General features: G+C 44.6%; 2 protein-coding genes across 2 annotated transcripts; both read left to right on the plus strand.

Moving 5' to 3' along the window:
* The first annotated feature begins 4,313 nt into the window (after positions 1 to 4,313).
* On the plus strand, positions 4,314 to 8,443 carry LOC100839410. Its single transcript, XM_010236361.3, has 3 exons — positions 4,314 to 5,893; positions 6,385 to 6,574; positions 7,725 to 8,443. The coding sequence occupies exons 1-3, from the start codon at positions 4,373 to 4,375 to the stop codon at positions 7,850 to 7,852; spliced, it is 1,839 nt and encodes a 612-aa protein (XP_010234663.3). The 5' UTR covers positions 4,314 to 4,372; the 3' UTR covers positions 7,853 to 8,443.
* Positions 8,444 to 9,456: 1,013 nt separating this feature from the next.
* Positions 9,457 to 10,594, plus strand: LOC112271817. Its single transcript, XM_024461998.1, has 2 exons — positions 9,457 to 9,920; positions 10,030 to 10,594. The coding sequence occupies exons 1-2, from the start codon at positions 9,509 to 9,511 to the stop codon at positions 10,119 to 10,121; spliced, it is 504 nt and encodes a 167-aa protein (XP_024317766.1). The 5' UTR covers positions 9,457 to 9,508; the 3' UTR covers positions 10,122 to 10,594.
* The last annotated feature ends 4,541 nt before the right edge of the window (positions 10,595 to 15,135 follow it).

A 15,135-nucleotide genomic window follows, 5' to 3' on the forward strand; every position in this document is an offset into this window, starting at 1 on the left:
CAGGCCCTACAAGTTTATTAGGAAGACATTAACAAGGCCGTCAACTCGTTACGAAGACGAAAGAGAATGCCCCAACTCATACGGAGTAGTTCGAAGTAACGATCTCTCCACTGGATCGTTTCTTGGGCGTGGTACTAGAATCTCTCGAGACTATTTAATCGATGCGCATGGTGTTGTCAGTGATGATTTACCAGCATTTTAACTCTGTTGCCTGCTGCCTATCCAAATGAAAAAGGTAAAGAACTTCACAAGTTGATCCCATGATTTCGCTGGGTCCCGCGCTAGGTAACGCACAAGCGTCCAACAGCTATTTCGGTCGCTACCTAGGTCTTGCTGGCTCGTCCGTTTCTACTTAAGAGCTCGTAACTTTTCGTAAGTTTGATCAAATTTATAAAAAAATATTAGTATCTAGAATATCAAATGTTGTAATATAATAAAATTCTTGCGTGTTATTCTGTCAAGAAAGGTGTGGAGATGAGGTCATCATGGACCAAGTCCTATTTTTTTACTTGGTGCACACAAAAGTTATGAACTAAGAAACCCTTTTTATCACTTTGCCCTCATTTTTCTCTCTCCCTCAAAGGTAGCCATGGTATTTTGTCATGTACCCCTAGGCTATAAATCCCTCACATGGGGGCATGTATCATTCACTCTCAACTTCAATGTGATCAAAGGTAAGAGGGCTAGAGCAATCTAAGAATCCCGCTCTCGAGTGCTTGGGTCGAGCCTAGTCTCGACTCGACCTCGAGACCGCACCTTAGGAAGCCGAGGTTCCGAGTCGTCTGGTACGGCCTCGACTCGAAGTAGAGGGATCGGGTTAGAGTCTCGAGGGTATCCTAACCTCGCCACTTGGGAAGACAAGTTCGGCCCAAGTTCGAGGCGGCCCTGAGAGATCTCCCGCCATGGGTGACTTAGGAAGACGAGTTCGGCCTAAGAACATGGCTAACGACCCCCTCGAAGCCTCTCATAACATAGGAATAACTCGTGCCCGCACGGTCGACCGAATCTATTCAAAAAATATCGACGTGTCAACTTGTCCAAGTGTACGATGACCTTCACTATAAGGCCGGCGTACACTCCCTACATACTATTCTCGCATTTGTGCCATCGAGCATTGACACCTCTTACTCTTGTTGTTTTCTAGAACAACAACATCAAATAAGTATACTATAAAAATATACTCCCTCCGTTCCTAAATACTTGTCGTGGTTTTAGTACAAAATTTGTACTAAAACCACGACAAGTATTTAGGAACGGAGGGAGTATATCATAATGGTTCTGATAAACTAATTTAAAGTCGCAGACATTGGCATATTTTCTATAATTTGGTTAAAGTTTAAGAAGCTTGATTTAAAACAAAGATAGAAATTCTTATGTTGTAGTACTTCCTCTGTCCAACAAAGGATGTCTCAATTTTGACTAAATTTGAATACATCTATACACTAAATCATGTCTAGCTACATCCAAATTTTGATAAACTTGAGATATCTTTTGTCGGAGGGAGGGAGTAAAATAAACCCTTATATGGGCTGGACCACGAATCTTACGTGGCAAAGACAAGTCAACATTTCTACACTCAAGTCCACATACCAACAAGGCGTGGTCAAACCTACATGGCACTGGTCAAAAGAAGTCAATAAGTCAAGCCTCTATTGCCATGGTCAAAGAGGAAAATGAGTTTGAGTAGGGACCAAGAAAGGAGACAAGGGGGATAAGTGCAAAAGAGCAAAAGATGTAGTGATGAGGCTTTTGTCATCAAGGCGCACTTCTATCATTTGCCCATACTTTTTTCACTTGGTGGACCATAAAGTTATGGACGAAGGAGCACTTTTATCATTTACCCATACTTTTCTCTCTCACCAAAGGTAGCCATGGTCTTTTGTTATGGACGCTTAGCCTATAAATACCACCCATGGATGTATTCATTCACCCCCCCACTTGAATAAACTCAAGAGAAGAGAGCTAGATCATCCTAGGGGGGCTGCTCTCGAGGATTTAGGTCGGGCTAGTCTCAATACGACCTTAAGGACGCACCTTAGGAAGCCTAGTTTCAAGGTTTCGGTCCGTCTAGTACGGTCTCGACTCGAAGCAGAGAGATCGGGAGAGTATTGATGGTATCCTAACCTCGCTATTTGGGAAGACGATTTCGGCCCAATTCCGAGGTGGCCCCGAAAAATCTCTCGCCATAAGTGACTTGGGAAGACGAACTCGGTCGATGCACTTGTGTAACGACCCAATCGAAGCCTTTCCTAACATAGGATTAAGTCGTACCCGCAGTGTTGATCGAATCTATTCAAAAAATATTGATGTGTCAACTTGTTCAAATATAAGGCGATCTTCGCTATAAGACTAGCGTACACGTCCTACTTTTATATGCACCTAAGCCATCGAGTTTTGGAAACCCTTACTCTGTTGTCTAGAACAACAACATCTTACATCTAGGAACGAAAAGAATACTTAATAGTTGGTAAATTCTTGCAATAAAACTGTTGCTGGTGTGAAATAACAAAACTGTGAACTTATTTGACACTCTCCTCACCTCCACACCAGTGGATTCACCGTCTCCGGCAACTATCATTCCTCGCCGCGAGCCGAACCAAGGTTCCGTGTGAACTTTGGCTCTGACTTGAGTTACGGCGGGCTAGCCACCATGGCATCTGAACAAGTAGAGGATAGTGGTGCATGCTTGTGAAATCCTATTGCTGCGTTAAGATATCGTGTAGCGATGAGGTAACAGCTTAATTCCCTACATTTTTGTGAGGTCTTTGTCTCTTTGATCCTGCTCTTGTATTTTTTGCTAGAGGAGGTGTAGTCGCTGCGACGTTGCAGCTCACCTCCGATCATTGCCGAGTTTCATGCTACATTATTCTTATTTTTTTTTTAGTGAAACATTATTCTTATTTAATAAAACACCTCTTTTTTCTTGTAAACATGACACGACCGATGAGTCGATTTGTCGAGAAGCTCCGGCCGAAAAGAAATGGGCCTTTGTTGGAAAATACTGGTAGATATTACGAGCTCATAGCGCCTGCTCCCTAGTGCCCCTCCCCATCCCCTCTCCCCTCGCCGCCTCCCGAGGCCGACGCTGGCGAAGCTGCGCGCTGGTCAGTGACGGGGGCACGGGGATGTTTCGGTTGCTGCATCCTGCGGCGGTGGTGTCGGTCCTGGCCGGCAGGGAGCGGGGATGCCGGGGCGGTGGCCCCGGAAAGCGGATGCGTGGCTCGTTCCTCTCCTGCGGCGAGCGGAGCCTGGCTTGGTGCGAACCGGGGCGTGGCGGCGCGAGTGGAGGTCGTTGGGGTTCGGATGCGGGCGCGGCGTCGCGCATGGAGGCCGCCGGGGCGTCGTGGCTCCAGGTTGGCGGCGCCAGATCCATGGCTCGCGTGGCCGGATCCGAGGAGTTGGCTCTTGGCAGCGTCCTCGGTGTTGCGCCTATTCTGGGCCTAGCGGGCCAAGGCCATGCTAGCTCCTGGGGTTGGCGTGGTCAGATCCGGTGCGTGGGACGGTTGCGGTGCCCGGGCCAGTGCCTGTGGTGGTTTTGACGCATGGCGTTCGACGAGCTTCGCCGGCGCTTGCAATGGTACGGTGGCCCCTGGTTAGGACCTCTGTCCGCTCCTGTCCGCGGTGGGTGTGGCGGCTGCGGGTGAAAACTCTGCATCGGCGTTGTCGGTGTCGTCGATGACGGCGTCCATGAACGTCGTTTTCCTTCTTGAAGGCGTTGTTGTGCAGTTCCGCCACATACCATCCTTTGCAAGCGAGGTGCCTCCGAGCGAAAACTTTGACTCGGTGCCCGGGTCGGGTAACGGCGACGTCCTAGGATGCCGTATCCTCCTTGGAGCCCTCGTTTGGCGCCGGAGTTTGCTCGCTGCGGTGGGCTTGGTTTGAGTCCTGGCCAGGGAGGGCGACTTCGGGCTACACGGGCTTGCCGATGCGCGAGCCGCTCCCGTCGGGACAACCCGTCGGGACAACCCGTCGGGACAACATCTTCTGTCTCCGGTCGTCGAAGAAGCCCCGCTCTGTCTACCTTCTTTGGCGCAAGGAGCCGTTCCCTGTTCGGTGCCGTTGGAGCGGACGAGGTCTTCGTCTTTGCGGTAGCGGCTTGTTTATTCGGTTCCTGTGTATGCACTTTGTCAGGATTTTTCGTACGACTTTTTTTGAATAAACTGTGCATTTGTATCTATTTTTGGGCCGGTTTTCCTCGTAAACATTACCGATTCTATTCTTCTAATGCAATCGATGACCTTGCGTCCTCGAAAAAAAGAAATTACGAGCTCGTAAATGGGCCGGGCGTCTACTAGAAGCAGCCGCGAGCGATTCCTTTTTCCAGAGAGCACGCGGGCGACACGGTCACACGGAGCACAAAACCGACCCCGAAATGCTCCTCCGCCGCTCTCACCACTCCCCTCGCCGCGCTCCTCTCCTCCCCGTCCTTCACCGTCTCACCATGTGTAGCTCCGCTCCCGCCTCCACCTCTCCGCCGCCGGCATCGTTGGCTGCCGTCGACTACCACTGCCGCACCAAGCACAGCCTCACCGCCGGCTACGCGCGCGGCCCGGGCCGCCTCGACTGGGCCAACCAGCCCAATCCCTTCCTCCGCTTCTCCCCTTCTCCCGTAATCCCTCTCCCCAACCCGCCTCCTCCGGTGGCCTCGCGCGTCCACTACCCGGCCCTCTTCCACTCCCCGCCCCCGCCGCCGCAGCCGCTCTCGCTCGACTCCCTCTCCGACCTCCTCTTCCACTCCCTCGCCCTCTCCGCCTGGAAGTCCGCCGGCGCCTCCACATGGTCCCTTCGGGTCAACCCCAGCAGCGGAAACCTCCACCCGACCGAGGCCCACGTCCTCTTCCGGGACCCGGAAGACCCCGGCCGTCTTGTTGTCTCCCACTACGCGCCCCGGGATCACCTCCTCGAGATTCGCGCCACCGTGCCCGCCACCAGCGACTGCTCAGCGCTTCTGCCGCCGCCGGCGACTGCGGTCCTGGCGCTGTCGTCCATCTTCTGGCGGGAGGCCTGGAAGTATGGAGAGCGGGCGCTGCGGTACTGCAACCACGACGCCGGCCACGCTCTCGCGGCCGTGGCGATAGCTGCCGCCACGCTTGGGTGGGATGCGCGGGTGCTCGACGGCCTGTCTGATCAAGATCTCGGAAGGCTGGTGGGGGTGGACAAAGGGTGCCCTGCTCCTCCTGAGGGGATACCGGACAAAATGGTGAGGGGCAAGACGCCATGGGTGGAGAGGCATCACCCAGATTGCGCTGTTCTGTTGTTCCCTGCTGGCTCGGAGCCTGAGGTGGACTATGCGAGGATGAGCCAGGCGCTGAGGGGATTTCATGGGTTGGAGTGGGTAGGCAATTCGAATGGGCTTAGTAAGGATCATGTGGTGTGGGATGTCATATACCGCACGGCGGAGGCAGTCAAGAAGCATGGTCCTAAGCCTGGTGAGCGGTTTTCAGTAAGCCCATGGCGCATGAGTGCAGAGTTATCAGAACGGCTATATAAGGAACTGACGGTGCAGGAGGTGGTGCGGCAGCGGAGGAGTGCGGTTGACATGGACGGGATGCACGTAATGCGGAAGGAAGAATTTTATCAGATACTGCTGCATTGCTTGCCATCAGGTGAGGTTAGCTTGGGGGAGCAGCAGGGGCCACAGAGTGCTCTGCCATTTCGTGTCTTGCCATGGGACGCAGAGGTGCATGCCGCATTGTTCATCCACCGCATCTCAGGGTTACCCAAGGGGCTGTATTTCTTGGTGAGGAATGAGGAGCACTTGGATAAACTACGACGTGCTATGAGACAGGATTTTGAGTGGGCTCGACCAGAGGGGTGTCCTGATGGCCTCCCGTTGTATAGGCTAATGGAAGGGGATTGCCAGCGGTTGGCAATGCAGATATCATGCTTGCAGGTATATGAGTGTCAACTTTTTCATTAATATAAATATTGTTCTGACTGCATACAAATTTTGTTACGTACGTAGCTATTAGGCTTTCTTGTGCTCAGATCTGCACATACTCCCTCCGTTTTTTAATATAGGGTGTGTATTATTCTGCACGAATATTAACGCGAAGCCAGCCGGTAGCAGCGCTAGTTTCTCCCCCATGCAACTGCCGAGTATTTTGACCGAGTAATGGAGAAGCTCGCTGCCTAACTGCCTTCGCACGCCCAGCTCATTTGAACCAAGTTCTCCCTCCCTGTACATTGCGAAAAATGCTAGCAAAAAATACACGCCCTATATTAAAAAACGGAGGGAGTACTACTTTTGTTTATGTGGCTCATCTTCGATTAGTAACTTTATGGAGCTAATTTGAATACACCAGTTGTCAGTTTATAGTTTATCATGGAAGCGAATATGATATACTCTGAGTTTTAGTTAATCCTGGCTGATTTTTTATGCAGGATATTGCCTCTCATGGATGTTTTAGCCTTGGAATGATTGCTCGATTTGAACCTGTGCTGCATGAGAAAGGTGAATGGATGTATCCCCGTTTATTCTGGGAGACTGGTGTTCTTGGTCAAGTTCTCTACCTTCAGGCCCATGCTGTTGGGATATCGGCCACAGGGATTGGCTGCTACTTTGATGATGCTGGTAAGTTGAAGCAGAAACATCAAAGATCAATTTGTAATCAAACTGCATCACTTTAAAACAGTTGCCTCCATTAACCTTATATATGCACAAATCTTACAAGATGTGCTTGGTTTAGTAATCCTTGTGCTGTTTCCTTTATTTTCCTTGTTATAATCCTTTTCCTGGAATATCTCATAAATGCCACACTTAAGTATGCAAAATTTTGTGGGGCTTGTGAGTACAGTATGACTCCTTTCCAATTGAAAACTACTTAATTTTTTTAGTATGTTCTCATTTCTATAAGGATTAACGGAACATATAGTGCTTTTGAGTTATATTATGTTCCAATTTGTTTATTTAAGTTATGGTCTGATCAATTGGCTGTTGTTTCTACAAGATCGAGTTTGTAACAGCTACAAATTTATCATTATGTTATGAGTTTGAAGCTGGTGATGAATATTTCTGTTATAGACTTGTAGTTCCCAAATATTGAACACCTTACCTAATTTAACAGCTACAAATTTTCCTTCTGTTTCATTCTCTTTTGATGATTGTAAAACTCTTTCCTGTACTTAAGTTCTTCCTTATTCTCTGTGTCAACAAGCATGGCATACAATCAATTTTCAAGTTTGTTCTTTACAAAACATGTCTCAATTTTAGCTTCCTGTACTTTAGTTCTTCCTTATTCTCTGTGTCAACAAGCATGGCATACAATCAATTTTCAAGTTTGTTCTTTACAAAACATGTCTCAATTTAGCTTTTTTTTTTCTCAATTTCTACTTAAGTTTGTTCTTTACAAGCATTTTAACTTATTTTTTCTCAATTTTTGTTCCTGAATTTGCAATCTTCGTGACACTCACATTATTATTGATAGTTGCAAAATATTGTTTTTGGACATAGTTCTGTAGTAATAAATCTCTATGATCTTTGGGCAACCTACTTATCATCTATTGCGCATTGGTATTGAAACTCTTTTTGATATTTATACAGAATACAGATTTATTAATGTGAATGTTACCTTCAGCCAAAATTACACTCGTGTTGATATTTATGCAGAATTTGCAGTTGTTATGCGAATGCAACCTTCAGTCAAAATTGCACAATTCGTCATCCAATAAGCATAGTACGCTATTATAGCAATGCTCTATAATTCCCCACTTTTTTTGTGCAGTTCATGAGGTACTTGGCTTAAAAGACCTCGAATTCCAAAGTCTGTATCATTTTACAGTGGGTGCTCCTGTGGTTGACAGGAGGATTTTGAGTCTCCCTGCATACCCAGGTCCAGGTATTGATGCATGATTCCTAGGTCCAGGGGTTCTTGCATACCCCCCAGTACCCCACGGATCAACATTCCAGTGCCAGGATGAAACAGGAGTACCTGTTTCTTGTATAGTAAGCATAGCAGTAGCATTTTTCACCTTGTAGTTCCTATAACTTTCATTGGCTTAACCCTCTCATGTTTTGTAGCGGTTGGCTGAGTGAATGAATCTTATGATCATAACATGAGTCTGTACTGACCTTCAAGCAGGCTCAGAATGTTGATACCGTGTAATACAGAGCACAAAAGAGTGTGTTGCGATGAACATGCAGGCGATCAAGAGAAAAGAAAAGGATGCTCAGAGATATAACCTTTTGAACGATGGAATTGCTGTCGGATTTCACATTTTCTTGATGTGTTTGTGGGCCCCTTTACTGATCGGCATATACCTTTACTGGGTTCCTCGGAGCGAAAATCTCATCGAAGTCTATTTTTCATCTTTTTTCGTGCTTGTTTTTACTACTTATGTAGGATGGAGCGAAAAAAAACATTATATATACAGTACCTACTTATCTGTGTCAAAAATGTATTATTGTTTCATTCGTAATATTTTTGCGAGAAAACAGAAGGACTATATCCGTGTTCGGGTGTTTACAAGAATGATTATCTTAGAGGAGTAAATACTTTCAATTGAGTAATTACAGATGAATTTGCACGGATCCAACTTAGTTTGCGAGCCGCTGACTAAAATTAGAATAAATTTTTCTCGAACAAAATAAAAAATAAAATTACGGAGTAGTTTAACTTCTGATAACATATTCAATGAGTAATTGGTAACCAAGTTCGCCAAGTGCCAACTGGTGATATAGTTTAACTTGACATCACATACAAGCTTGGTTAAGTTAAGTTAGCCATCTTTTTTTCTCTTTTTTCGCGATGAAAGCGAACCATCTACGATAGAAATTGGCATAATTGACAGGACCACGCAGCGGAATGGTGTGATGATCATGTGCAGCGCTTATACGGAGTATATACCTCTTGTTTGATCAACTGTCTGACCAAAAAAAAATTATACGACTGCCGGACGTGGTTCTGGCGCGCTATACACGGTGAGATCATGTCGCACACGTCCCTCTCCGTTACTCACGGTGAGATAATGCATTGTGCCAGATCATGGACAACGGTGAGATAATGCATTGTGCCAGATCATGGACAAGCACCAATTGCATATCGTACCCTGATTCGGCGTCTGCCTGCAGCTCCAAGCAATGCAAATTAGGAATCCTAACAGGCGGCTCAACGTTATCTAATGGTCCAGTCGTCGTGGCAAACCTCTTGTTAAAACAAAGTTAACGTTAGTCGTCATCACAAATACAGTGCTCTCTCCGTTCCATAATTCTGGTCTCAAATTGTATAAAATTGCAATTAAGAATTATGAAACGAAAAGAGTATAAAATAAAACCATAATGACCTAGTCTAAGCGAGCAACTATTCGAGTCGGTTACTAGAATTCTAAACACCTAACCGGCTAAGCTCCAGCCATTCTCAACGACACGAACATGGGCAGCACGCTCGAACCAATCTCGACCGTTGACAAACTGATCCCTATAAAACGTCTCAGCAGCTAGCTAGCAGACCTTAATCGAGACCACCTTACAAAACAAGAACAGTAGCGTCATCAAACTATCAAATCAATCATGGCGCACGTCCGTCCATTGCTCCTCCTAGCGACCATCTTCGCTGCCGCGGCCAATAATGCCATGGCGACCACGCCGACGAGCGACGGGACGACACTTCCTCCGGTGCCGGACGCGCTGGAGCTCCCGCCGCTCCCGTCGCCGGCGGTGCCGGCGTGCCTGCAGGAGCTGGCGGTGTGCGCGTCCGTGTACCAGGACAGCTCCAAGCTGGCGCCGTGCTGCAGCTCGGTGAAGAAGGTGATCAAGAGCGACAAGGCGTGCATCTGCAGCGCGCTCGGCGAGGCCCAGAAGGCCCTGGAGCAGCTCAAGCAGCAGCAGCAGCCCGGGATGAACGCCACCGCCCTCGACGGCCTCGAGATGTTCCGCCAGTGCAAAATGCCTACCGACAGCTGCGACCCCGCCAAACCTGCAGGTACGTGCGATACATTCTGTCAAATTGGTTGCTACGGGGTAATTAATTAACACAGATATTGTTCCCGAATTGTTCTGTATCCTCATGTTTTGGCGACATTGCATTGCAGGTTCCCAAAATGTAGGAAATGCGGCTCCTGGTGCCAGGTCGATTGGTCGATTTGACATCATGCTTCTCCTCCCGTTGTTCTTCCTACTGTAAATCATGGATTACCGGCACCGTCCTTTGCTTCATTTTCCATGTTTCCCTCATTCTCAATATATGTAATATCATGTACTCCCTCCTTTTGGCGTTTTGGTTATGTTAAGACAAGCTTTTGATAAAAACAAAATACCTTATTAATATGTACCCTATCCGTCACATAATTCTTATATCAAATTTGCACAATGGATGTATCTGTTTCTAAAAAAAATTTAGATACATGTAATATTTCGACAAGAGTTATGGGACGGAGGGAGTAACTTATATGATACGAAATCATGATTATTAGCAAGAACTTTAAAGACGAATCTATAGATATAAATTTCATTTATGAAAAAACACGTATTAATAGAGTTATCATTGATCAAAGCCTTATCTTAACAAAACCAAATACGCCAATCTTTATGAAAAGGAGGGAGGATGTTGTATGTCTACGGAACAAATTGAAAGAAGAGACAATGGTTTATTGTTAATTAATTAAGTACACTGCTTTGAAGACCCAAAATAATTGCACCAATGAAATGCGGCTAAGAAATTCATGATTGAAAAGGTTGCCCTCCGTACCTTACCACCAAGCTCTAGTTCACTACAACAGAAATGTCTTGCAGAGACATTTTCTTTGAGGCAATATACCCTTTGTTTCTACCAATTTGTTGTAGAGACATTTTGAGACAGAGTTTCATGTAGAGGCAGTCCTATGAGGCATTGTAGAAAATGTTTTAAATATAGAAATACTAGTTGAGATATTTTTTGAGGCTTTTAATAGATTGTCGCAAAATTCATGTAGAGACATTATTTTGAGATACTTGATGAAATGACCTTATGATATGGTTAGAGACACTATTTGACACACATCTTATGTTGTGTAGAGACAGTTCTAACAAGTTTGAGACATGTAGTAGACTACTCATAAAAATTTCATTCGGAGTATAAGCAAGAATTGGTGTCAGGTTGAGATGGTTAGGTGAGTGTGTAGTTTTCCTTAAGATCTTGAGTTGGAGTATTGGTTTCAACATGATTTTTTCGATGTATATTTTCTAGCACCTGAGTATAATGTCTTACAAAACGTCCCATTGGACACAATGCAATGTCTTTACGAAATGTCGCATTGGATGTAGAGCCAGTATTGTGCCTATGCAATGTCTAAAACAATAGAAATGTTTTCTTAGTGTCTCATCACACATAGCGACACTACCACCGTAGTGACAATTTTGTGGCACTGTAGTACCAAGTGTGCTAAAGATATATAGTGACAATTATGGTGTCTCTAGGAACAAAAAATAATGTCTCTATGGGCTATTCCTCTTGTAGTGGTTGTTTGTTTTCTGTATTTTCTTTTGTAATCTTTCGGTTGGATTCTATCCAACCTTCTTTGACAATTAATATCTTGCTGCGGCAGTTTCATGTAGAAAAAAAAGGTTGCCCCTGTGTACCGGTAACCATGTAAGCGCCAATTCGTTATTGGTGAACGAAATTGTTTAAATAGTAAGTGTAATTGTAAAATATAGATTGAGTTTAATTATGAAGTTACATAAGTGCATAAAAATTCAAATAAGTCACGATGTAGAACTAATGACTCGTAGTTACTTAGGTTTCATAATTTTCCTAATTTGACGGATAAGCCAAGCTTTTGACCACTTGTAGGATTGATTTTTTTTTTTAGCGAAACGCGTAGGATTGAACATTTTTTATGATTGATACCAACTCACCCAGATCCTCGGTCCTGGGGGATGCGTGATTTGATAATCATGCATGGCCCAACTAAGTCCCATGGCCCAGTTACACCCGCATGCCTACAACCTCAAGGCCCAGACCAATCTTCTCCTCAACTCCCCGTCTCCTGCATGACTGCACAATCCCTCCCAACTCATGAGAATGGTCTTTCAACCAGGTTTTAAATAGTGTGCTATGATTTTAGCGACGGCCTCCTCCAGATGGTATACACGCTATATCGTGGTATAGCACGCGCTACTTCAAATAGCATTTTGCAAAAAAAAAAACTAATATAGACAAAAATTAAAGGATCCAGCATAGCAAGCCACTAAAAAGTTCTCCAATCATTTACAAGACCAAATTCGTAGCATAAACATAGATATGAGGCACAATTAAATAGTTTTAAGGAACCAAGCGTAACATCCAAAGCTCATGGTGCAACAACATAGCAAAAATATTCATTCAGAACTAGATGGAGAATGCATTTCGACAACTCTGATTAGCAGAGGATCCAACAGATTGCGCCCCAGGAAGCAACTTCTTCTTTTTCCTAAGGTGGAAAACTCTCTTTCTTTTTTATGATACGGTTGCTCCTTGTGACGCACCTTTAGCGTGCTATACGAAATAGCGTTTAGCGCAAAAATAGCATCGGTATCGAAAATAGCGCGCTATTTAACCATGCTTTCAACCCCTTTCCGTCCTCACTCGCGCATTCGGCCGCAAGAGATAGAGATCCTTGCGTCCATTTTGGTAACGACAGGGCAGATGCCTTAACCTAACACGACAGAAGAATCCAAGATTCAAAAAGTTAATGACGGACAGGGGCGGAGCCAGAAATTTTGCCAATGGGTTCGTTCAAGATTTGGGCAATAAACTAACTACTCCCTCAATCCCATATTAAATGCCAAAATATTACATGTATCTAGAGTATTTTATTATATAGATATGTTCATATTAGACAAATTTGAGTCACTTACTATGGGACGGGGGGAGTATATTATTTTACTATCTTAGACCATCTAAAAAAAAGTATAGCACTCAAAAGGAGCATAAAAACGAAAATAACATAACATGTATAACCATCACATTAAAACTGAAGGACGAAAACATATCGGTTGATTGAAATTCATAACCACGTTTTTACATAGCTGAGAAGTAGTGCAAAAAAACAACTTTGTAGCAGTACCGGCAGCTTTGCTGTTCCTGAAAAATCGTAAAAAAACAATAGTGTTAATTTCACAATTATTAAGATAAATACAATTAGGTGAAATATATAAAGTCTGCTGGCCTGTGTAAAGAACTCACATCTCAAAGTTTTTCTTGTCAATTTTTCATCTTCTTGAAAACATTAAGCACGTCTTCATTACTAATGGTAGGAAACATGTCTTTGTCCACGTCTTCTCTCATCTTGCTTCCTAGGATTTCTCGTATGCTCTGATATTCTCTTCCGATCAGCCGGATCATAAGGTAATTCATCTAAATTAATTTCTCTCCGAAAAGAAGGCCGCGGCAGACTAGTGTTAGTAGATTCAGATTGCTTGTGTCTAAAGGGTAGCCTTGAAGTGCCTGTATCATTATCTGAATCTACCGATCTTTTCTTTTTCTCATAATATCGTTCCATGGCCTAGATCAATTAATCAATCAAACTACAGAGGAAAACAATCAGAGCATTAGTAAAGATTACGGTAGACACTAGACGGGACTTACAGTTGAGGGAGATGAGGATTGAGGTGCTTGCACCTGATTTTTGAGAACTCAGCAAGTTGTCGGCTACTCGGATTGCCGCTGCCGTCGTCAGCGTCTGAGCAATGGACGATGTGAAATGACAGAGACAAGGGAATTAGGGGATTCAGAATTGGGGCTTTCCTTGTTTTCGTTGCCAGATAACGAAACACGGAAGAATACGAGACGACGTCGTATAGTACATCGTAGAGTCTAGATAGATCGATTCGTGGACATGGGTTGCTAGCTAGGCCGTTGGTTGCCTAGTTGGGCCTGACTTACCACGGGCTAGCACCTTTCATCTAGACCAGCAGCAGGGGGTCAATCGTCGACCGTGAACTTTTTGGGTTCAGGCGTTCAGCCAACGAGCTATGTCTCTATTTCTACTACTTATAAATCTGCTGGGTTTCTATTTTGATCCATGAACAAACCCGCGGGGATTAAATTTGACCCAGACCCATCCCCTAATGGGGTAAAAACCCGCGGGTTTACGGGTTTCGGGGCCCCATTGCTATCTTGAGGTTCAGCCAACGAACTATGTGTCTATTTCTACTACTTATAAAGACACCCACTTGACTGAAAGTCTGCCTGACATCTCTACTATGTCCGTCCCATATTAAGTAACTTTCTATTAAATGTATCTAGAAGCTTTTTAGGCACAGATACTTGAACAAATTTGAGTCACTTAATAATTAATATGGGACGAAGGGAGTATTTATAAACCTAATTCATAAAGAGCTGACGTTCTTTATTCTGCGTCCACGCGTGTACGCTTTTTATTGGTCAAGCAGCTTCCAACCTAGAGTTAATGTTGCACACGACGCACCTTCGTGGTTCCGCGCGAACGGTGCGCATCGCACTACAAGCCTTGGCTTGGATGCTTGGCTGCCCGTAGAAGCACGTGAGATGCTAATTAGGCATGGTGCATGCATGCATTTTGTACTTATCAAATGCCGAGACTTTAGTTTGGATGCATGGCTGCATGTATGCATTTTTGTACTAATAGATCTCACTCGAAAAGTTTCGACATATATTTTGACCTTTTCTTGTTACCAAGCAATAATGCACAAGTTACCGTCATACTCAGAAAGAAATTATAATGTGGTAACTCGGCACTAATAGAGTGGCAACTTCATAAATTGTTGGGTGGTAATTTTAATGCATAAGTAATCTATTTTCTATGAAGTTGGCATGCGGCAAATTTTTACTAGCAATGTGGCAGCTTCATATATTTCAGGTGGTAACTTTAAGGCATAGTAACCATCCTATTTCGTATGAAGTTGTCATGTGGTAACTTGTTAGTAACAAAGATGGTAACTTCATATGTTACTGGGTGGTAACTTTAACTCATAAGTAACCACCTGTTTCTGCATGAAGTTGTTGTGGTAACTTTATGTGTTATTCGGTGGTAACTTTAATGCATAAGTAACCATCTTTTTGTGTGAGAAGTTATCATGTGGTAATTTGCTGCTAACATGGATGGTAATTTCTTATATCATGTGTTATTCGGTGGTAACTTTAACGCATAAGTAACCATCCTTTTGTGTAATAAGTTGTCATGTGGTAAATTGTTGCTAAC

This window comes from Brachypodium distachyon, chromosome 3, assembly GCF_000005505.3.
Source record: "Brachypodium distachyon strain Bd21 chromosome 3, Brachypodium_distachyon_v3.0, whole genome shotgun sequence".
In the NCBI taxonomy this organism is placed as follows: domain Eukaryota; kingdom Viridiplantae; phylum Streptophyta; class Magnoliopsida; order Poales; family Poaceae; genus Brachypodium; species Brachypodium distachyon.